The sequence below is a fragment of the Xiphophorus couchianus genome, chromosome 9 (genome assembly GCF_001444195.1).
Source record: "Xiphophorus couchianus chromosome 9, X_couchianus-1.0, whole genome shotgun sequence".
In the NCBI taxonomy this organism is placed as follows: Eukaryota; Metazoa; Chordata; class Actinopteri; order Cyprinodontiformes; family Poeciliidae; genus Xiphophorus; species Xiphophorus couchianus.
Genome location: NC_040236.1, coordinates 22577934 through 22601242, shown reverse-complemented (window position 1 = coordinate 22601242; position 23309 = coordinate 22577934). Strand labels below are relative to the sequence as shown.

The 23309-nt window shown below is 42.1% G+C and overlaps 2 protein-coding genes across 3 annotated transcripts in view; both read right to left on the bottom strand.

The window, feature by feature from the left end:
* Window positions 1-368: 368 nt before the first annotated feature.
* ube3a (ubiquitin protein ligase E3A) lies at window positions 369-14085 on the bottom strand. 2 transcript variants are annotated; one of them, XM_028028376.1, is made up of 13 exons: window positions 13767-14085; window positions 13594-13657; window positions 13455-13518; window positions 11557-11602; window positions 10005-10261; window positions 8726-9927; window positions 8482-8626; window positions 8147-8352; window positions 4888-5052; window positions 4179-4334; window positions 3192-3265; window positions 1907-2050; window positions 369-1809 (listed from the first exon to the last, which is right to left on the bottom strand). In XM_028028376.1, coding segments are annotated over exons 4-13 (2472 nt in total). In that variant the 5' UTR covers window positions 11559-11602; window positions 13455-13518; window positions 13594-13657; window positions 13767-14085; the 3' UTR covers window positions 369-1688. The 2 variants fall into 2 exon arrangements, with proteins under 2 accessions (XP_027884177.1, XP_027884176.1); XM_028028375.1 differs by lacking the exon at window positions 13455-13518.
* A 3642-nt stretch (window positions 14086-17727) lies between these two features.
* Window positions 17728-23309, bottom strand: part of atp10a (ATPase phospholipid transporting 10A) — a 43227-nt gene continuing 37645 nt past the window's right edge. Inside the window, exon 21 of the mRNA XM_028028267.1 lies at window positions 17728-23147. Coding sequence (XP_027884068.1) covers window positions 22574-23147 — 574 coding nt within the window. The 3' untranslated portion in view covers window positions 17728-22573. The remainder of the gene's footprint in view (window positions 23148-23309) is intronic.

Genomic DNA, 23309 nt, shown 5'->3' with positions numbered 1-23309 from the left:
AACAGTGTACCGTTTTATCACAGTGCACTGTTTACTTAATAGAGTTAAAGTGACCATTTTGTTTTATTTATTTATTTTGACCATTTTTAATCATGCACTAACCAGCAGGGGATGCTTTGAGTGCCCCATGTGGTCAAATAGTTAATAGCTACATTAACCAGAAAGTGGGTTGAGCTGTTGTCAGTTGTAGCCAGTTCAAGACTCCAGGATGTGCGTCGTCAGAGTAACATGACACGGCGCAAAATCACTGCTGAGATATTAGCATTAGCCCAACGTCCTGGCACAGAAAAGAAATCTGTGACTTGGCTAGTAATCAAATTCCACAGTTAAGTTTTATACCATGCGAATACAGGAATTTACAACAAATCTACAATTTTTCACCTTTATTTACCTTGCATATTGGAGAGTTTACAGAAGGGTTTTCACATTTTCTGCAAATTCTTTACATACCTGAGATACTTGGCCAAATCAAACACTTATTGTGGCTGTTTCCCTTAAACAGGCCTTGCACATTTGGCAAGTGTGCAAATCAGTAACTCATAGGAAATGAGTCAAGAGACGCTTTCTTAAAAGATCTCACACACTAAACCAATCGCTAAGTAATCTTAAAGGGGCGGCATTATGTACTTTCCAGGCACATGGTGCCATTTTATAGCACAATCGAGTAACTACGTTACTGTCAGTTCTTATAAAATGCTGTATATATCAAACATGACTGGAAAGAAATTTGACTTTGCAATTAAATCCTTGATATTGGGCCTCTGTCTCTTTAAGAAGCTCCTGTTCTTTTTGAAACTCAGCCTTCAGGAAGTCATCACAACGTTTCTCCATTAAGCTGCTTACAGCTGTCCATAGGAGCATTGCAAGTAGTTTACTAGTTGCTACTGCCACTAGTCTGGAGGAGCTGAAAGGAGTGGAAAATGTGGCGTTAGGTGAGAACAAGTGTTTATGCACCCACAATGGTTGCCATGGGAGATTCAAGGATTACTCAAACAAGCATTAAAGAAAAAGCAACACTCCAGGTGTGTTTCTGATGAGGGAATAACATTATAACATGATGTAAAGCTAAAACAAAAAGCCAATTTTACCTAACTCTGCCCCTTTAAAACACTTAGCCAACACCATCACATCAGGATCACAGCAAACGATATTCAGTCCATATCCGCTACAGGAGGCACGGCACAAAGGTTTCAATCATAAAATGAACTGAAGGTCAGTGAGCAGGTAATACAAAAGGCTTTTTCACCTCAGCCTACTGAACTGACAATCGCAGCCAAGGAGCACCGTCAGGCCCAGTGAGGACTAAATACTGCTACATTTCCAAAAACGTCAGAGGCATCAGACGTCAAACTGACATCATAAATATACTCTATGTGCTACTGTACACGTAAGCGCACTTTCACAGTTTCACAAACGGGTTTTCGCCTTTTCAGGACCAGAACATGTGGGGATGGGAGAAGGCTGAACTTATTTGGGGTTTCTAATGCCTGCACAAGTGACAAGGTTACAAAGCAAGTGAGGGCTCAGCGTGGAAGGCCAACAGTGGAGTTTGTCTGTGAGAGACTGATTAGGCACAGAATTATTATTGCAGCATTTTGTTTGTTGTTGTTTTTTGGTGGTATTCCCTTTTTTTTTCTTTTTTTTTTGTTTCTTTCCCACACAGACAGAAAACTCTCTTTGGAAATCCATTACAGCATTCCAAAACCTTTGGCGTAAGTGATGGCCTTGAGGAGTCTCTCTTTCAGTTTGTCCTTGGAGGAGTATTCAGGGAGCAGCAGGGCGTTGAAGCAGGTGTGGGAGGTTGGTAGCCTGCAATAAACCGCAAAAAAACAAAACAAAAAAATAAAACGTTTATTTGAGATGAGTGTGTTGAAATTCAACGGGAAGTTGCCTGGACCAGTTGTACCTGTCTGAATCGGAGCCGTTCTTCGCGATGATCATCTTCAGTTTACCGAGACCTCCAACTGGAGCTCTGTCTGTTCCTGTGGTGAACTGGAGAAAAAGTCGCTTCTGCTCCTCTCCGAAAGAGTGGATGGTTTCCCAGAAGTCTCTGCAGCCAAAAATAAACATTAATTCAGGATTCCTTTGCATTCCGCATGTAAAAAAAAAAATATATATATATTTCTAGACTGAAGTTTTCAAAGTTCTCAGTGCTTTAAAATGCTAAACTTCACTATGGCTTTATGGCATATATTTCCACTTTAATATGGAACCTGGAGGAATTAGAAACTAGAAGGAAAGGAGGAAACTAGAGCGGACAGAAGAAACAAAGGACATAATGAAAGAAGAAGTAGAAGGTTCCAATATTTTGGCGACACATGGAATAAAGTCTGGAAATACAAATATTTTCTCCATACGTATCCAGATCTTCAAAGTACTAAAATCAACTTCCATACTGCATATGAATCGGATTCACTTTATAACAGTTGTTCCCAAAGATTTTCTTCTGGGCCCCCCTATGGATTACAATAAAATCCCCCCCAAAAAAGAAAAACAAATCAACTGGGCACACACATTGTTCAACCAGACATAAACCTAAACACATGTTTTGTTTTCAAACTCCACTGAAGTTTATTTCACACTTCAGGTTGCAACAAAACACACTACAAACCATCTTTACAGTGAAATACTTTTGAGTAACTGTTTCTTTTCTTTTTTCATTCATCCATACCGCTTCACCCCACCCCCTGCAATGGCACTGCGGCCCGTCTAGGGGGCACGCCCGACACTTTGGGAACCACTGCTTTATAACATAAATTTACCAGCTGAAACATTAAGCCAAAGACAATTGTTCTTGAGAGGAATATCAGTGACTAACGCTGGAGGTTGACTTTGAAAAACATCTTGCACCCTTATAAAAACTAGGAATATCCTTATGTGGTTTTTCCCTCAAAATTAGAACATAATCTTGTTCTGTTGAGAAAATGAACCCACTGGTCTTAGTGTGACGCTCAGGAGGACAACGGCAAATGACGGTCGGAGGGCGGACCGTCAGACCGTCAGTTCACAAAACAATATCTGAATGTTATCAGAAAACATTATTATATTCTTACTCAAAAGCTCCCATTAGTACAAAATCCTAAAAAAGAAAATCAAGTTTTCATAATTCCTTGCTTTTTCAGTGTCTCCAATAAAACCACATTAAAACATTTATAGCTGAGATAAAAGTTAAAGACAGTGAACGGACTTACTTGATAATTTGACTGTCCTTAGTGTAACCTCCGTCATATTCTGTTGTCTTTTCAAGTGCTTCAAAGTCAAGTTTCTAAGGAAAAAAGAGAGAACTTATATTATCACTTCTTAATACTTTTTAATCTTTTCTTAAACTATGAGATTAAAGGATGCAGTTTTGTAAGAGGAATGTCTGTCCATTTTTGCCAAATACTTAGAAAACAAAGACTTGTTTGGAAAGTTAATCATTAACTTTACTCTTCCATACTACAGTTTATGACCTTCCCAGAAGCAGGAGCTGAGGGTAAAACCACTGTGGAAAGTCTTACAGTGACTTACAAACGTTCACATCCACTTTCAATGTTTTGTTGCAGTATAACCACAAACGTTTGTCACCTGAAAACCAACCCGATAAACGTTCACAAGCCACGCAGCCATTTTGGCTCTCGGTCCGGCTACATAAAAGGCTTTTATAGCCCCAAATGTTACATGACATTTTGAAAAAAGATGATTTTTAATGATCATTTTGGATAAATATTTGTTATTTTTATAGAAACACTTTTATTTAAATTTTCCAGGTTTAAAGTAAAGGGAAAAAACACTTTTGCAAAAGAGAGCATAGGTAACTTTTCTTCTAAAAAGAAAAGCTAGTTTCCAACCTAATGACAAAAAAAAAAAAAGATCTAAAAGTACTTCTGGTACTTTCAATGTCATTATTTTGTGGAAATTTAATGAAGTTGTCCTTGAAAAACTGCTAATGTGGCGAAATGTGGAAAAGGAGGCGTGAATACTTTTGCTTGATAATGTCAAATTAAAAGCATTTAAGATTTGCTTCCAAATCTTGAAGAAAAAGAAAAAGAAAACACTGACTAAGTTTTTATTTAATTTCTAGGCATTAGATTTTCTAAATTGCATAAAACTAGTCACAAAATGAGTTATTTTGTTTCCTATTTAGATTCAATTCATTGCAAAATTAAAAATGGAGGTTGCTGATTTTTTTTTCTCACCCTGCTCCCACAGATCAGAAGCTCAACTTCCTCCGGTCTAAACAAGTATTTGAGCGGCGACTCGTTTGTGACCATCAGGAAACCTTTCTTAAAGGCTTTGAATTGGCTCTCCACACTTTTGTTCAGGATGTAGTCTGCATACAGATGAACAAATTCCTGTGTATTACACACACACACACAGAAAGAACAATGTTTTTAAAAAGTTCAAACATTTCATTGTAGTTTTGTTGTTTTCTTTCTTGAAATGACAAGTCGGTGTGGGGTTGTTGTCGTGGATACTGTCCAGGATGTTCAGCTGAGCTTGTGTGTCATTTCATTTAGTCCTTATTCCTGTTTTTTAATTGTGAAACACACCTAAGTCAAAGGAGGAACCAGCATGTTCTATATCTGTGTAACTAGACGTAAAACTTTGGAATAGAAGATACTTCGTTCTAAAAGCTTTAAGTCAGGATTTAGATTTGGGAATAATGTGACAACCAAACTGAATCTGTAGGATGTATTTTTTTAAAGTCTGGTCTGATAATAGAAGTCACACAGAAATCTTTTCAGACTCTACGGCAATGATGCCCCAGTTGAAAATAATTCATTCAACCTGCATAAAATTAGGAATTTACATCGTGTGGATTTCTAAACTGAGGCTTACAACCTTGTGTATAAAATATAAAAGAAGTGTTGGCCACAATCACAGTGAAGTTGGAAAACAGCTCACCTGTCTGTTCTCCTTGGTAACGGGGATCTGGTCCCCCTTCTCCATCAGGTCATATAGTACGGGGTTTCCAAAAAGATCCGTGTGCGATATTTGGAAGGTGAGCATCATGTCCTCCTCCAGGCCGCCGCTGTACTCCAGCACTTCCTTCAGACTTTGGTAGAGAACCTGCCACAGCAGAAACATGAGACCTGAAGGGCTGCTAGATCTGAAACTAGAAAAGTACTGCATTTTCTCTTCAGAGGGGTAATTCACTTTTTTTATCAGAAAATTCCTGAAATTTTCAGGCTCAAATTCCAGACTTCCATGCCTTTTACATTAGCTTTCCCTGATATTCTTACATAAATATCCATCCATCCATCCATCTTCTTCCGCTTATCCGAGGTCGGGTCGCGGGGGTAGCAGCTTCAGAAGGGAGGCCCAGACTTCCCTCTCCCCGGCCACTTCTTCTAGCTCTTCCAGGGGAATCCCGAGGCGTTCCCAGGCCAGCCGAGAGACATAGTCTCTCCAGCGTGTCCTGGGTCTTCCTCGGGGCCTCCTCCTGGTGGGACGTGCCCGGAACACCTCACCAGGGAGGCGTCCAGGAGGCATCCTGACCAGATGCCCAAGCCACCTCAACTGGCTCCTCTCGATGTGAAGGAGCAGCGGCTCTACTCTGAGTCCCTCCCGGATGGCTGAGCTTCTCACCCTATCTCTAAGGGAGAGCCCAGCCACCCTACGGAGAAAACCCATTTCGGCCGCTTGTATCCGCGATCTCGTTCTTTCGGTCATGACCCAAAGCTCATGACCATAGATGAGGGTGGGAACGTAGATCGACCGGTAAATCGAGAGCTTCGCTTTTTGGCTCAGCTCTCTCTTCACCACGACGGACCGGTACAGCGCCCGCTTGACAGCAGACGCTGCGCCAATCCGCCTGTCGATCTCCCGCTCCCTTCTTCCCCCATTCGTGAACAAGATCTCGAGATACTTAAACTCCTCCACTTGGGGCAGGACACCCCCCCTGACCCGGAGAAGGCACTCTACCCTTTTCCGGCTCAAGACCATGGCCTCGGATTTGGAGGCACTGATCCCCATCCCGGCGCTTCACACTCGGCTGCGAACCGCTCCAGCGAGAGCTGCAGATCACGATCTGATGAAGCCAAAAGGACCACATCGTCTGCGAAAAGCAGAGATGAGATCCCAAGACCACCAAATCGGATCCCCTCAACACCTTGGCTGCGCCTAGAAATTCTGTCCATGAAAGTGATGAACAGAATCGGTGACAAAGGGCAGCCCTGGCGGAGTCCAACTCTCACCGGAAACGAGCCCGACTTACTGCCGGCAATGCGGACCAGACTCTGACACCGGTCATACAGGGACCTGACAGCCCGTATCAAAGGGCCCGGTACCCCATACTCCCGGAGAACCCCCCACAGGGCTCCCCGAGGGACACGGTCGAACGCCTTCTCCAAGTCCACAAAACACATGTAGACTGGTTGGGCGAACTCCCATGCACCCTCCAGGACCCTGCTGAGGGTGTAGAACTGGTCCAGTGTTCCACGACCAGGACGGAAACCACACTGCTCTTCCTGAATCCGAGGTTCGACTATCCGACGGACCCTCCTCTCCAGGACCCCTGAATAGACCTTGCCAGGGAGGCTTAAGAGTGTGACCCCTCTATAATTGGAGCACACCCTCCGGTCCCCCTTTTTGAACAGGGGGACCACCACCCCAGTCTGCCAATCCAGGGGAACTGCCCCCGATGTCCATGCGATACTGCAGAGTCGCGTCAACCAACACAACCCTACAACATCCAGAGCCTTAAGGAACTCCGGGCGGATCTCATCCACCCCCGGAGCCTTGCCACCGAGGAGCTTTTTAACCACCTCGGCGACCTCGTCCCCAGAGATTGGAGAGCCCAACCCAGAGTCCCCAGGCTCCGCTTCCTCAGTGGAAGGCATGTTGGTGGGATTGAGGAGGTCTTCGAAGTACTCTGCCCACCGGCCCACAACGTCCCGAGTCGAGGTCAGCAGCACACCATCCCCACTATAAACAGTGTTGGTGCTGCACCGCTTCCCCCCCCTGAGACGCCGGATGGTGGACCAGAATCGTCTCGAAGCCGTACGGAAGTCTTTCTCCATGGCCTCTCCAAACTCCTCCCACGCCCGAGTTTTTGCCTCAGCAACCGCCCGAGCCGCATGCCGCTTCACCCGCCGGTACCCATCAGCTGCTTCCGGAGTCCCACAGGCCAAAAAGGCCCGATAGGACTCCTTCTTCAGCCTGACGGCATCCCTCACCGAAGGTGTCCACCAACGGGTTCGAGGGTTGCCGCCGCGACAGGCACCGACAACCTTGCGGCCACAGCTCCGATCGGCCGCCTCGACAATGGAGGCACGGAACATGGTCCACTCAGACTCCATGTCCCCCACCTCCCCCGGGACGTGTTCGAAGTTTTGCCGGAGATGGGCGTTAAAGCTCCGTCTCACAGGGGATTCCGCCAGACGTTCCCAGCAGACCCTCACAACACGTTTGGGCCTGCCAGGTCTGACCGGCTTTCGCCCCCACCACCGGAGCCAACTCACCACCAGGTAGTGGTCAGTGGACAGCTCCGCACCTCTTTTCACCCGAGTGTCCAAGACATACGGCCGCAGATCCGATGAAACGATGACAAAGTCGATCATCGAACTGCCGCAGTTCGATGATCTTACATAAATAATCAGCCTTTAAATATCGGACCTGGGAAAACAGAAACTGGAAGGAAGGAAGTAGGAAAGAAAGGAAGAAAAGAAAGAAAGAAGGAAGGCTAGAAACAGTGAATGAAGTAAGGAAGCAAGGAAAGGTGGACAAAAGGAAAAACTAGAAGTAGGATACAAGGACGAAGGAGGGAGGAAAGAATGGCACAAGGAGTGAATAGAGGCAGAATAGAAGGAAGGAAAGAGGAGAAAAGGAAGGAAGGAAAGAGAGGGAGAAAGGAAGGACACAAGGCTGGAATGAAGGAAAGAAGAAGGGTGAAAAAGAAAGTAGCAAAGAAAGAAATAAGTTAATAAGGAGATAAATAAAAGAAAGTAACAAAGAAGGAAAGGATAACATAAGGAAAGAATAGACATATGAAACAAAGAAAAGGAAGGACAGTAAGAGCGGGAGGACACAACATAAAGTAAGAATAAATATTGGATACAAGGAAGGAAGAAAGGGAAGCTTCAAGACTGGACAGGAACCCTGTTGGTAAAATGTTAACACATCCACATGAGCATGTAGCATCATATAGAAAAAGTTAGTTTACTGGATGTGAGTCTGACAGATCCAGGAAGGTCCCTTTCTTGCCCATCAGCTTCCTGTAGACGACCATGGGGAAATGAACGTCCAGGATGCAGTTGTTGTAAATGGCGAGCCCCAGAACGATCCCAATAAGTGTGTACTGCGCTTCGTTCTCCAACGAGGACGAGTTAAACCAGAAAAGCTTGGTGTCGCTGTCGTAGGTGAACATCCCTGTTAAGAAAGTCATTTACAAGCAAGTGAATGGAAGCTTTTGATGATTTCTACAACGTGAACAAAAACTCAGCAGTTACAAAGCGCACGCATTAAGCTTTTAATACAAAACATTATTTCAAGTCTAACCTATGTCCAGATTAAAGATTTCCTCCAAAACCAATTGGAAGAACTCTTTCGACACTCCTCCTTCGTCTACGCCTTGTTCGTCCTCGAACTCAACATACAGCTGCTTCTTCAGGTCTGACGGGTTCTCCATGGAGATCATTTCCAGCTGCAAGAAATAAAATGTCACCATGTATTCACTCACTGGGACCGTGCAAACCATGTTACATCCAACGCGAACCAACACCTCCGACGCCCCGAGACTCACTCTGACGAGGGCGTCGTCGATGATGTGGTCTCGGCGTACTTTGAGTTTCAGATAGGGGTTCGGCTGCTGGCCCTGCACCATGCTGTAGAGGGCGGTGAGGCGCCTCTCGCTGTACATCCGGATCCTGTTGTCGTAATACAGACCCTGGCTCTTGGTGATGACGCTGAGGATGAAGGGGCAGCTCTGGAAGGAAAACTTGGTTTCCGCGTTGACTTTGAAGAAGGTAAAATCTTTGTCCATTTCAATCACTTCGTTTACCGATTCATTGACAAAATCCTCAAACGGGATGAGGGGTTTGACGCTGTCTATGGGACGGACGCTCAGCTCCTTCTCCAGAGGGTCGACCAGCGGGCCCTTCTTGTAGAGCCGGTCTTCGCCCAGCAGCTCGTGCAGCGTTAGTTCGTCCGACTCGGCGTCTTCGTCGTCCTCCTCGTTGTGCTCGACGTCCACCTCCCCGCCGAGGATGATTGCGTAGAAGACAACCCTCAAGCACTTGGTGGCAGCCACCACCGTCTCGTCGTCGTTTATCAGGTTTTCCACGCCATATTCATTACTAACGACTGTGAAGGTGATGAGCTGCTGGAAGGTCTCCATCATACGGCGGACGTGCGGAAGGCCGAACGTCGACCACAGCTTGGACAGGCGAGCGAGGGCGGTGAGCGGCAGCTTGCTCATCGCCTTGCAGAACAGAGGTAACGCCACCTCAAGGTACTCCGGGCTGTGAAGGTTGCTGTTCTCCATCACTATGATGAAAATATTCAGATAATCTGGGTTTGCTTCGTACACATCAAGATATTCCAGGTCAAGTTCCACGTTTGGAGTGAGGTAAATGATGGCGTTGACCAGGGCAGACTCCACCTGGTCGACGGACAGGAGTTTGTCGTAGACCCTTCGAACTGCATCAATGTCTACCGAAGACTCAAAGGAGTTGGGGATTCCATTTGGAGTTTCATCGGGCGAGGAAGCAGAGGAGGAGAGCTTCTTCTCTGACGACTGGTCGCTCTGTTTCTCTTCGCCTTTCGATTTAAGAGAATTGAGGGTTTTGGCGGCGGCACTTGGTTCTTCCTTCCGGAAACTCTTCATGAGAGCGTCCGCGTTGGAGAATATCCTGCCAATGACGCGGACGAGAGCAGAGTAGTTCCCTTCTTCCTCGCAGGCACTCAGTATCCTACACACGGTGTGCTCTGTGAGGTAGTGAACATCTGCAATCGGAAACCGAACCATTAAAACCGACTTAAGCCCCACATCTGCGACAATCCATAGTCCGTTTTGAAAGTACCTGAGAATTCCTCGGTGCTCATCTCACGCCTCAGCCGCGAATTTTCGTCAGACCTGGACTCGACAGAGGGGTAGTAGTCACAGAGTTTGGCGTTAACCTTGAACAGTTCCAGTGCTTTAGCAGCTGCCGCGTTGTTGCCCAGAGGTTGACAAGTAGAACAAGAGGCACAAAACTCATTGGTGCAGTTGCTATTTCCACAGCCCTCAGTCAACTGTCGGAAGTAGCGTTCAATTAACCGCTTTGCAGTTGCTCTGTTCCTGTGAGAAACGAATAAACAGGGAATAATCATTTACAATATAAGCAATGTATGGGTTTCAAACATGATCATCCTCCTTAAATGTGCTACATTTTGACAACCTCAGTGTGTTTCATTTGAGTTGTGTGTAACAGAACACCATGTACTGACTGTGAAGACAAAGAAAAATAAGACATTTTGGGTTTTTTTGTATTTGTTTTTGAAGGTGACCTTAAAAAATACTTGCATTTGCATTCAGTCTGACATTTTTACCAATTCTTCTTTGCACAATAGCTCAAACTCCGTAAGACCGAACAGAGACCATCAGTTAAGTTCTAACACAACTTTCAACTGAATTAGGTCTGGACTTTGACTAGGCCATTCTGACACATACAAAACTATTCTACTGTAGGTCTGGCTAGATTTTATTTTGGGGACCTGAATACAAACGCTGATCTCAAATGGATCATTTTCCTTCCACTTTACAGTTATGCACTGCTTTGTGCTGGTCTGAGAGAAAACGTGAAAAAGGTCAATGTACTTTTCAACGTACAATTCAAATGAGCTCAACCATTTCCATTTGCATTATTTATCGTTTTTCTCTCTTTCAACCAAAAACTGGATGACAAACATCTTCAGTCTGGTGTTTTGTTTACAGAGACTTCATAATAAATTTTATTTGTTGCTTCTGTTGTTTTGTTTATTTATTATGGATATTTAAAATCTCTTCCAGTCCCAGTGTTAAATGCTCATTAGAATTGAAGGTTTAATGAGATTTGAGAGCGTGCTGTTGCTTTATTATGCCATAACCGTTATATTTCTTGAAAATGCTCTGAAAAACGACAATATTACTGTTTTAGCACAATAACGTCTGGGAGAATTTATCATCCAGCAAAATGTGTTATAGTGACAGGCCTATAACTTAAATACACAAAACAAAGGTTTTGCAGTAGGCAGGGATCAGCATAACATTCTCGCAGTAAACCAGGAATAAATATAATACTGTTTTTTATGGTCTTAAAGTATGTATTTGCATAGGAAGGCAGCCTGCAGCTTACCAGATAGGCGTCAGAGCATTACCTTAATAAAATTTAAGAAAGGTTTTTGTGGTTTCAAATCTGCATTTCTGTAAAACCATTGTGTACCTCACTTTCTTGTAAGAGAAACGTAAGAGGAAGTTCATATTTCCTGATTAAATAAAGTGAAATGCCAGTTAGAAACAAATACCTTGTCCATTCAGCATTACATGAATAACGAGAAAACATGTCTATTAGAAACAAACAAAAAAAATGTTGATCCAAGTCAGAGGAGACTCACATTCGGCTGGATTCAGACGCCTCTCTGCAGGCCGGAGGACAGTCAGCTGAAAGAACGACGAGCAAAAGTATAAATTCCTATTATTTGATGCACATATTAAAAATATATGTACTCCCCCCGCCCCAACAGTATTTATTGACCAGGCTTTGGTGACTACTTTTTCTCCATTGAAACCTGAAGATTTAATGTGCTAATCTATAGAGCAGCAGCAGCAGCCCTACAAGCCATATTTACAGCAGAGTAAGGATTCATAACCCTTTAACGATGCATTTTAATATCCTATACGTTGCCTAAAGGTGCAGGGAAATGTTTTTTTTTGCCCTTACAGTGTTTCAGATGCCAAAGAGGACAAGAAAGCATCAGCAAGGTCCCACTAATTAAATGTGAATGATAATGTAGACCTGTGTGTGTTTAACACAATGTCAAGAAAAAACATCAGCAGTGACTTTATTTTCTTTTTACGCTGCCTGGCCCCCAAAAACATCCACCTGGATTTAACTTAGCAAACAGGTACAAGAGCCTCCTATTGGACGACTACTGCATGGGCGATTATTTGTCAGCTGGCAACACGTTATTCAACCCCAACTGATGCAATAAGTAGCTTCTTGTTTCTGAAACAACCATGTCGAAAGACACATCCTTGTGTTTATGGGAAAGGCTTTAAATCCATGGCCTTCATCGAGCAGAGAAAATATCTAAAGAGATTGGAGAAATGATTAAAATTGTAGCCTGTTCACTGCTAAAAACTGAAAGGAAAGAGGGGAACCATCGTCTTCAAGGAGCAAATGTGGTTGGAGTCTGGCTCAATGGAAGAAGCTCATGTGGTCCGATGAGTCCAGATCTACCCTGTTCCAGAGTGATGGGCGCCTCGGGGTAAGAAGAAAGGCAGATGAAGAGATGCTCCCATCATGCATAGTTTCTACTGTATCAGCCTGTGATGACGGTGCTGTGATCTGGAGTAGCTGCAGTCGGTCGGGTTCAGGTTCACCGATGTTGTGCGCTCAAAGAGTGAGGACAGCTGACCACCTGAGCGATCGGGGTGATCATTGAGGTTGTTCCATCTGTGGATTTTTTTCTTTTTTCTTCCCAGCATCAATACAACATCTAGGTGAAAAGTTTATGCACCACTGGTTGGAAATAAATCTTGTGACGTTGCAGAAGCCAATCAAAAATGACGCAATGGCGGATGTCGTAATCAAAGCTGAGGCGGCCCACTGAAATATTAGAGAGTAACCTTTTTGTCTTTCGGTCGGGCGGCACATAAGGACACTTCCAAGCTATATGATGTAATTCTTCGGTGAGAATGTTTATCCCAAATGTGGAAAACATCTTCTCACCGGTGGACGTCTCGACAATAAAAACAAGAGCTCCCTCTCAATGTCCCTTGGGCAGATGAGACCTAAGCAGAAATGATTGGCAAAAGTGCACAACACAATGAAACCAAATCACAGCATATTAGTCCAACAGCTGAAGCTTGAAGCGAAACTGGGTCATCAACAGGAGAAGGTGTTGCAATCTTTCCCTTAAAGTCCAGACCTTAAGTCAATCAAAATACAGTGTGTAAGGCACAAACTAATGCCTGCAAGCCTCAACCAACTCAGGCAGCATTAAAAATAAGACTGGGTCAGAAGGATGAAGCCAACCGCATTAGAAGAAACTAGTGAAGGTATTGAAGCTGAGGGTGATGAAACAAAATGTTTATCACATTATCACTAAATGTGTGAATATTGCTGTGACATGAAGGGATTTAATTGGCAAGGACATTTCACAGCAAAATGATTACATGTATTCTCTCTAATAGGGACACAATAACCTTAGTTATTAAGTTACAGAGGTCCGAATTGACACAAAAAACAATCATAGGGAAGATAACAGGTTACACATGATATATAAATCAACTAGGTGTAAAATCCTGGTTATAAATGAGCTCTTAACCTTTAGACCTGGTGAGCAGCAGCCTGCCTAAAATCAAAAGACGGGCAGAGTTGAAAATTACAGCAACTAAAAGAAGAGGAAGAGACGAGTAAAGTTTCTCACCACACTTCAAAAGGAAGTACAGCCTCGTTTCTATTACAGGCTCTTCTATTCCAGCGATGCAAATCTAAACGAAGGAAACAACACATGACTTTAGTTTCTGCTCCAAACAAGAGCCACCTGCCCAACTTCTCTTGTTGTCACAATTGAATAACTCCGTCGTAGCACAAACCAACCTGTGATTTGACAAGATAGTTCAGCGTATGTCAGTGACGGTGCAAAAAAAAAAAAAAAAAAAATCTCGAAAAAAGTCTCTCGTGTGACAGACTGACAGCTCCGTGTGCTCGCGTTTCAGTGGCTCCGTCTCAAGAAAACTACTTGTGTTTTTTTACACGCGTGTTCACGGCTCGGGTGCGCCGGCGTCAGAAAGAGGACTTATGTTCCGTGTTTAAGTCAGAGTGTAGCGGTTTTCACTGTCATCTTGTAAACAAGCACGAGCTGTATCCCGGCATGCAGCGCGACGCTGTCAAACGTCGTGTACGCTCGCTCCGCTCGCCTTCACGCGCCACATACACGAGTGTGAGGGGTGACGAAAACGCACAAAACGCCGCAGGTAAAAGCAGGGCTGAAAACGGGGCCCTGTGGAGGAATTTAAAGGGCCAGGTACGAAAAGTTTAAAGGGACAGCTTTGATTTATTTGAAGGAGGGAAAGAAGGAACAATTAAGACACTATACCATCCATTAAATTATTTAAAAAGTGACTTGTGTGAATATAGCAAGCACTTTTTTAAAGAGTGACTCCTATTCTGTTCTTGTTTGAATGCACTACGGATATTTTTCTGATCAAGAAAGTAGAAAAACAAATGACAAAAAAAAAATAGAAGTACAAACCTGTCTTTTAGTAAGACGAACCTGGCAGCACTTAATATCGCTTGTCTACAAAAGTCAGATTACTTGGTTTATTTCATTTCTGTGTGCTTAGTTTAGTGTGAAAAGGAAAATGTTCACTGTAAAATTGTTTTAGAATTTGAAAAACAAATAACAGTTTTGTCCATTTAAAGTGATTCATTTACAGAGAATACAATAACTGCTTTCTGCACAGTTACCGTGTATGTTTTGTGAATTCAAAGTTACAATGACCCACTAAATGTCACAGAAAAGAAATAAAATAGGTGATAGAAGTAGAGCAGGGTCTTTGAATGCGCAGAGATTCAATCCTTCTTCACTTACTGACAGAGATTTAAACACTCGGCAGAGCTTTCTTTCCTCCCTCTGGGCTCCAAGTCTTATCCAGAAACAATAAATCACACTGGTCACGCAGCAGGTAGTGAGAACCGGCTGCTGCCCAACTCTGACATGAAGCCTTTTTTTTTTTTTTCTTTTTTTAATTATGCATGACCCAATCCCCACGCCATGCTGTGTCGAAGAATCACATTTATTATTCTATCAATGCTCAGATCAGATATCGAATTTTACGCTTCACACTTCTGAAAACATGCTTACACCTGATACCGGGGAAGCCAAAGCAAACCCAGAGGTAGTTTAAAGAAGCTGCTGCGAAGTTCAGATGTATTCCTAATCTTACTGTAAAGAAGAGTTTTTATTTTTATTTTTAAAAAAAAGCATAATTCTGAGTGTTATGAAGCTGGAGTGGCAATATGTTCAAAACACGTGCCTGTATAAGACTATTCTAAAACATGGAGGTTTTTTTTTTTTAAGTCTGTAATCATAGTTATTTGTTTTGTTAGTACAATATTAGGTCCGCACTAAGGAAAGAAATAATATTACGCTAATAAACTCAATAGTACAAGAATAAAGTGGAAGTAAAATGAGATTATTCTCGTATAACTGTGCTATTATTTCATTATTAATCATTTTTAATATTGTATTATTGTTAATACTCCGTCCTAGATTTGAGTCTGCACATAAAAATGTGTAAACCGTGGCTGCAGTTTTCATTGCGAACACTAGACGTCGCTGCAGGCACACGCAACCACTCTTTCTTTTTGCCCCCACTTTACTTCAGTGCGAGGTTCTGGGTTCTTCTGGATGAGTCATTAATGTAACGTTAACGTGTCCCGAAAAGGTCGGGATTTTTTTTTTTTTTTAAAGTACTTTATACTCGGTGCAATTCCTCAAATGAATAATTTTTAACAGTTGTGAGCCGCTCAGCACATGGGTGGGTTGATAGAAGAAACAGTCCAAATTCTCCTCAGTGTTTTCCAGAAACAAATCCCTCCGATCGCAGTGATCAGGCCCGGATGCGCCGCGATTTCACTTTGGGTCAAGACTCAAAGTAAAAGTAACATCTGAGCGAGGCGTGAGGTGGAGCTGCCCATCATTTCTCCTCTCCCAGCTGACAGGTGGAGCCCGGATCATTAGTAGGTGTTCGTGTTTCTTTGTGTCATCAGCTGAAAGCTCGTTCCCCCCCCTGCTGTTTCTGCTGGCCGGCTTCCTGCACCAGTGGGAAGATGGGCTGCAAAAAGCACAGCGACGCTTTGTGTATGGAGCAGAATGGAAGCTCTCTCCACCAACAGCAACACAGATGGTCCTGGCTCTGAAAAATTAATATTGTATTATATATATATATATATATATATATATATATATATATATATATTTTAAAAGCAACATTGACTTATCATTTGGACACAGCCGTTGGCGTGGCGAACCCCTCCAAGTCTTATTTAAAACAATCCTCTGATATGAGCTTGACGATAAAGCAATGCAGCTTCAAATGGCCTGACTCGGTGACGCCCTTCCTCTGATGAAATTCAAATGAAGGTGGTCGGCGAGCACAGCAGATCGCCTGAAAAGTAATTAGGGACAATAACAGGAGAGCGTGAAGAATACCTCCGTTCAGCAGAGGAGCCTCTTTAATCATCACTACAAATCTTTTATATGTTTTCTCATAGCGTGACAACGAATAAAATCGCTTTTACCGCACGCGTTTGGTTATCCTGCCATGGTGCACGGGAGGTAGGGGGTGAAAGAGGGTAGATGCAACCCTGGAAATAGATCACTGCTGGGAGTTTTATGTCCTGCAGGCTTAGGAGTGAACACAAAAAGAGTGTATGAAAAAATAGAAAAAGATAAGAAAAAAAAAGAGATTAATTTAGTTTGCAATCGGGCTGTGAAGGAGATGGAGATCAGCAGAGGAGGAAAATGACAATAATTCCAGCACTGGTCCTTAGGGGTGAAAGGTCAAGCTGTGCCAGTTTGAACCCCTGTCTGCTTTGTTCGCAGTGCAGCCTGTTTTTGATATGCAAGGTGGACCCATCTGATTAAAATAAAACATTTCCTGATAGCCAATCACAATTGTCTTGAAAATAAGGCATCTATTTTTTTTCCCCTTTCATTTTTGCTCAATTAAATGTCAAGAAACTTATAATAAATTATTGACTTTCTGTTTTCCTGGGGTGTAAAAGAAAAAAGAAAAAAAAAAAAACACCCTGTGACTCCACCACTCAGCAGCTCCTTCAGACTAGCCAGCAGCAATTAGCAAACACCTGGTGGAACTGAGCGTCTGCTGAGCTCATTAAACAAGCTACTTCTCAGTGAAACAAAGGTTAAAAACAAACAAACAAAAATGTTAAAGGGTTAAAGGAGAGATGTGGTGATGACTTCCTGAAGGAGGAGATTCAGAACGAGCAGGAATTTTTAAAGAAACAGAGGCCCAATTTCAAGGCCTTGAATTAGGAAAAGTAATATTTGACATACATGTAGCATTTTTACAACAACTGAAGGTAACATAGTTATTTGATTGTGTTACAAAACGGAATATACATGATACTGCCCCGTCAATAAAATACATTTAAAGTTGAATGGTTGATTCTCAGGCTTTTTAAATGATTGAATTTGTTGTTGTGATGCACCAACACTAAGATGGGTTTTTTTTTTATATTATTGTATAATTTAACATCAATTACCTTCCACTGCTATATACATATAATGTATAATCCAAAATTGTGTTCTTAAATATCATTACCTTCCTAAAATAAGGGCCTAAGTCTCTTTTTTTTGCCAAAAGTAATTTTTTAAATTAGTTTTTTTTCCAAAGTCACTTTTGACAAAAAATGGCTTCCGTATGTATTCTGACAGGTTTATTATCATCACAGAAACTCACTAAAATAAGTGTGCAGCCTAGTGAAAGGGTTGCATTTTGCTATAAAAAGAGATTTACAGTCTAATAAAAAGTAATTTTGTAAAAATTATACTTTATTCTTGCAGTTTTATTTTGATCACAAGCAGCCATAGACGGAACATTTGGAACAACTAAAAACAACATGAACCTGACAAAAAAAATTGTGGAACTGAACCTTGTGCAGTTTTCCACATTCTTTACCGAGCTGAAGCGATTCAGGATTCCTCGCCAACTTTTTACTTATCAGAACTTGGCATTAATACAAAGGACAAAAAAGTGGATGATTCCCCTGCCAACCCCCCCCCAAAAAAGCTCAATTACCACATATACTCATAGATATCTGTTGTGCAAAAGCTCAATGTTGTATTAAGTGGAAATCAGCACGACGGAATGCAGCAGAACATGATGGAGCTTCTTTCTGGCACACGGAGGGTACAGGACGAACAGAACCGATGAAACACAGCAAACAGACTGACGAGTCTCAAACTAAACAACATGCCAGAGAAGGAATTTGTGTGCAAAGGCCATGAAAACAAGAGAGGGGGTGGGAGAGTCAGGGGCAAAGATGCCACACATCCTCATAAATATCTGTACAAAATCCAAAAAAAAAAAAAAAATGCTCCATCATATTTAATCAAACAGATCCAGCAATTTCTTATCCAGTGTCAAGGCACTTACTATTACTAAGAAAAACAAGGTAGATATAAATTACTTTTGGTATTAGGTTTGCTTTAAAAAATGCATTGAACACAGTTAAAGATAAATGCAATGCTTCCCAGTAAAAAGTTCAGTTTGGTCAATTTCCCATCGGTTTCTACACACTTAAAAAAAAAAAAAAAAAAAAAAAAAAAAAGATAGTGTTAGTCGAACAAAATACCTCCCATCTCTTTTTGCATATTGCATTGCGACATCGTGTGAATAAACATGTGCAACAGAAATCCTCAATGACGGGTCTGATGAAATGCTTTAAAGTGCAAATATAAACGTTGAAGGAATGTCAATTGGTTCAGCACTTGGGGATTTGGTTTACAGCGAAACACTGGCAGAAACACACTTGGCTAGCTAAAAAAAAAAAAACCAGCATGTGATAGAAGTTCTCATGAGGCCCTTCAAGTAAGAACATGCTAAGGAGCAACAAATCGGCGCTTCAAGCAAATAGTTTTATATCTGCACACTTGCTTCAACGATAATAAAGTTGAGAGCCACAAACGTCGATTTAGCTTAGCTTAGACTGGGAAGAAAAGCTGCCTCCCAGCGACTCAAAATCCCACTAATTAATATATCCCATTTGGTACAAAACAAAACAAAAAACAACTAAATTTTGTGATTTTCCAGCTGTTAAACACCAGACCATTTTTTTGTGACTCATTGGAGGTTTTACTGGTTTGCATTAACGTGGCCTCGTATGCCCCTTTAGCTTTGGGCAGAACAAAAGTAAATACAGCTTCAAAACTCTCATAACGCCGTGTTGGTGGTTAAAATCTGAGTTTGAAGACTTCTCTATCCCTTGAAAATATCTATTTTGCTAAGAAAACTGATTGCTAGCTTGAACTTCGTTCTGTTTGCCTGCTAAGTACCAGTTAGCAGTTAGAAAACAGCTAGCTTAGCACTAAAGACTGGATGCTAACCTGTGTTTAGAGCTACAAAAAGCCTCCTACCTCTTACAAAGCTTGCTAAATGTGCTAAAGTGTTAACTTAGCAGAGTTTACTTCACACTGAAATGAGTAACCAGATGGTTGCATGGATTTTTAACAACAAAATAGTAATAAAAAAACCAAACACAATTTAGCGTTAAGAGACACAATTTCTATGCTAGCTACCAGCTAGCTCTCATCATAGCTAGCTGGTAACAAGGTTAGGGTTGGCCTTCATCTTTCCAGCCTCAAACATTGTTTTGTTTAACTGCCAAAGCTAGGAAATGAATTTCGTAGAAAGTGTCTCATTTAAATGATAAGATTTCTCGTTATGACAGCAAAACACTCATAAAACTATGCTAAAATGAGAAACTTGCTCATTTTAATATCTTCTGAATTCATCACGTTACCGCTGGCAATTAAACACTTCAATAGCTCAGCTTTATCTAACAAACTTATTAAACCAGATTTAAAGCTCAACATTTGTAAAGTCAGCGTAAAACATATGATTTCAGACAACATGGCTACTTGTGGCAGTGACAGCACCTCGGTATCTTGGCAATGTATTGCATTCAAATTACTGGCTTGGAGCAGCGACATTGTAGACATCTTCACTGACAAAACGCCAACATAAACTCTCGCTTTTGTATCCAGGGGAAAAGGAGCGTTCAAGAAGGTAGAAAGTTTTTCTTTGGCAGAACAAAAAATAAATTAATTAAAATTGGCTTTTCAATCCAAACTCCAGACCAAAACAGACAACTGTGAGAGTTGCATAATTCCTGAGCTTTTGACGAGAATGTTAATAAACACTCCATTAAAAAAAACAAAAAACGTTACTTTTAAATGAAATCAGCCAGGAAGTAAAAAAAAAAAAAAAATCCGGTGAGTCATCTGAAACACACAAGCGTTGTCAAGCGGTCCTCTTTGGAGGAGGTCTCATCCACCTCCCTTTCATGCTGGTGTTCTGTGGTTAGCTCCAGAGCCGTGATGGCATCGTGTATTAGAGCGTCGAGGAATGTCTAATTGGTAAACCAGAACTTCCTGTTTCTCCGGCCTTTTAACAGCGTGAAGGAGAGCCGCTTCTTTATAGCCACTTGTTTGATGAGGAGCCGCGTTTTATCTGTCCACCACACGCAGCGACGAGGACGGCAAGGTAAATTAAACACCAGAGGTGACCGCTGTGGAACTGGAGCAAACAGCGGAACCTCAGCGTCATCGGGTCTAAATAACAACCATTCAAAGCCGTCTACATGCACACCCAGTTGTTTGGGTCGCAGTTACTAAACTCTGACGGGATGCCAGCACACTGAAAATGGGATGAAATTTGGTCTTTGGAAAAACAGAAAAAGAAAAGGAATGATTGTTTCTCTACTTCATGTATGTCCTGACATGAAAAAGGTTAGATTAATAACAAAACAAAAACAAAACAGAAAATGATTCTCCTGCAATGCAACATGAAAACACTTTCAGACTTTTTACTCTTTAAACTAAAACCTCTCAGCTCCAAAAAAAAAAAAAAAAACACAGAAAAACACCTGGCAAAGTCTATGTACACAGACTGAAATGAAAGATCTGTTGTGAACTCTCACAAGAGAAAAAATATATCTTGAATGTGCAGCTGAGGGGAAAAAAAAAAAAATCACAATTCAGTGTAATTTGCTGTGCAACACGCCAGCTATAAAGATGCTTTGCTTTCAAAATAGACAAACTGGTTCAGCGGTGTGGCCACTATCTGGGATAAACAAAGTAAAAGCAGGAGATTTCTCTGAAAACTTCTGTCCTTGGAAGTCATTGCAGCGAGGATTCAAGGCCACTGCGGTGTGTGTTCCAGGTTTTAATGCCCCCACAGGCTGAGCTGACGGCGGAACGTCTTGGTTCTGTCCCTGCACAACGGAACCTGATCGACAACGAGATGCGCATCTTTGAGAAGTCACAACTTTCCCAGGAATAAAGCTGAATTTTTTTTTTTTAGGAGATTTTCCTGTTCTTTCCTCTCCCAAATCTTTAAAGCAAAATTACATTAACTGTACACGGAAAAACAAAATAAAGTACCTTTCTGAAAATGTTTTAAAGAAATAATAGTATAAAAAGAATACAATAAAAATGATTTTAAAAAAACAAAACAAACTATTGTGCAAAATTGAGAATGAGTAACATACAACTCCTGCCAAAAAAATATGGACGTACTGCTCTGTGAGGATGGTCAGTCGGTCGTTTGGAGTAAAAGAAAAAACAGATATGAAGCAAAGCTATTATTTAAGAATGTCATAAAATGTGCCTAAGAAAAATGCTATAAATAATGCCACTTTTTCTTTTAGATTAAGAAGATGGGAAAACTAAGTGTAACCAGATTAAGTTGGCGACAACACTCTTTGCTGTGGAAGTGGTGACTGAGTGAGGATGCTAGCCATTTTGGTGTCAGGAGTGATTAAAAACTAAGAATGAAGAATAAAAGAAGAAAAAATGATTTATGACAGCTTGGAATTTAGAAATGTTGGCAGCTTTTAAAAAATGTAAAGTTAAGAATCCAGATTCTAAAACACAAGGAGACTGCCATTTTAGCCATTCTAAATGCTAACGTAAGATGCTAAAGACGGTTTAATATAGCAACTAAGTTATAATTCTGAGTTTGTCTTAAAGTATTAAAATCTTTTTTGACGGTTTTTCTCAAACCTGCAGCATGGCATTGACTCTCTTCCTAAAAATATTAAAATAATCAACAATAAATGGCTAATGATGGCTCATGGCAGCAATGCTAAAAAAAACATATATTGTTCTACTTTTCTTATTGTAGCTCCTTAAGAGAATCAGAATAAGAGATATAATAAGAGAATAAAAAATGTATTTTTATTTTAATATCAATGTGTTAAAAAAGTGAAAAACTAACTAAATAATGGAATTTTGCTAGAAAAATCACAGACTATAGATGCTTCAAGTGTCCATGAAGCTGATCTGCTTATTCTATATAATACTGGAACTTGGTTGATAAATAAATTTTTTTCCAAGTGAGTTTTTTTTTTTTGGTTCATGTAATAATCGAGGAGTTTCATCCTTTTTTTTCCTCTACTTGATCTGGATTTTTTTTAAAAAAATGCCATTAAACACAACTTGCACGTTTTTGAAGTTTTCTCACCAAAGTTCAGCTGTTCAATGAAATAGTTTCGGGTGTTTCTGTAGCATTTACAAAGTAAAACAGACCGACTGCGCTTCCCTCCCCCAGACTAGTGGCTCCCTAAGTTTTTGCCAGGAGTTGTACGGTGAGACATCATAAGGAGGTGTGTGGCGCCCGTTCTGCCGCCGGAACGGTCCTGTGTGCCGGCTCGGCACCGTGGCCGGAGCGGAGTCCTCCCTCTGAGCTCCGTGTGTATGTAACGCACTGCGAGGGTCCGTCGGTGGGCAGGTTCAGGTGGATGCTGACCATTTGCGTGACCAGCGGCGCGGAAGCCGCCCAGCCGGGCGAACTCGGACCCGACGGCGGTAAGGTCTCATCCAAGTGTTTGGTGGAATGAGGTTTTGGCTTCCTGGGGAGCCGAGGGCTGTGTCTGGCGTGCGACGGGGCGTGTTGGCGGGGAAGCACCGGGGGGATTTTTTGACCCTTCTCTTTATGAGTTTGCGTCACAGAGCTCTGCTTGTCCTGACTGGAGCCGGGCGTGCTTGTCTGGCTAACTTTGGGCTTGCTGAACGACAGGAAGTTGGGTCCGGCACCCAGCAGCGACCCCATCTTGAACCTGCTCAGACTGAGGATGTTCCTGCGAGTGTCGGAAGGGAGCTTATCTAGCTGCCTCCCGGCCTGCGCCGGGCTTGGAAACAGAGTGCCTTGGCACGCCCTGTAGAAATATCTGGAAAAGAAAATCAAGTCAAGACGTCAGGACATACTTCGGCTCTGCTCCTGCGATGAACGCCGGGATAAACGAAACCATCTGGTATCAATAGCAGAAATAGTTTTCACGGCACGCATCATAAATATTTCAGATGTCTGCGAAATAGGAGCCGGAGCGTAC

Bases quoted from the DNA above. Each gene is read 5' to 3' on its own strand.
- ube3a (XM_028028376.1), bottom strand. The intron at 8,627-8,725 runs GTGAGTCTCGGG...TATTTCTTGCAG, and splicing joins TCGACGACGCCCTCGTCAGA to CTGGAAATGATCTCCATGGA. The intron at 3,266-4,178 runs GTGAGAAAAAAA...TTTTTTCCTTAG, and splicing joins TTCTGATCTGTGGGAGCAGG to AAACTTGACTTTGAAGCACT.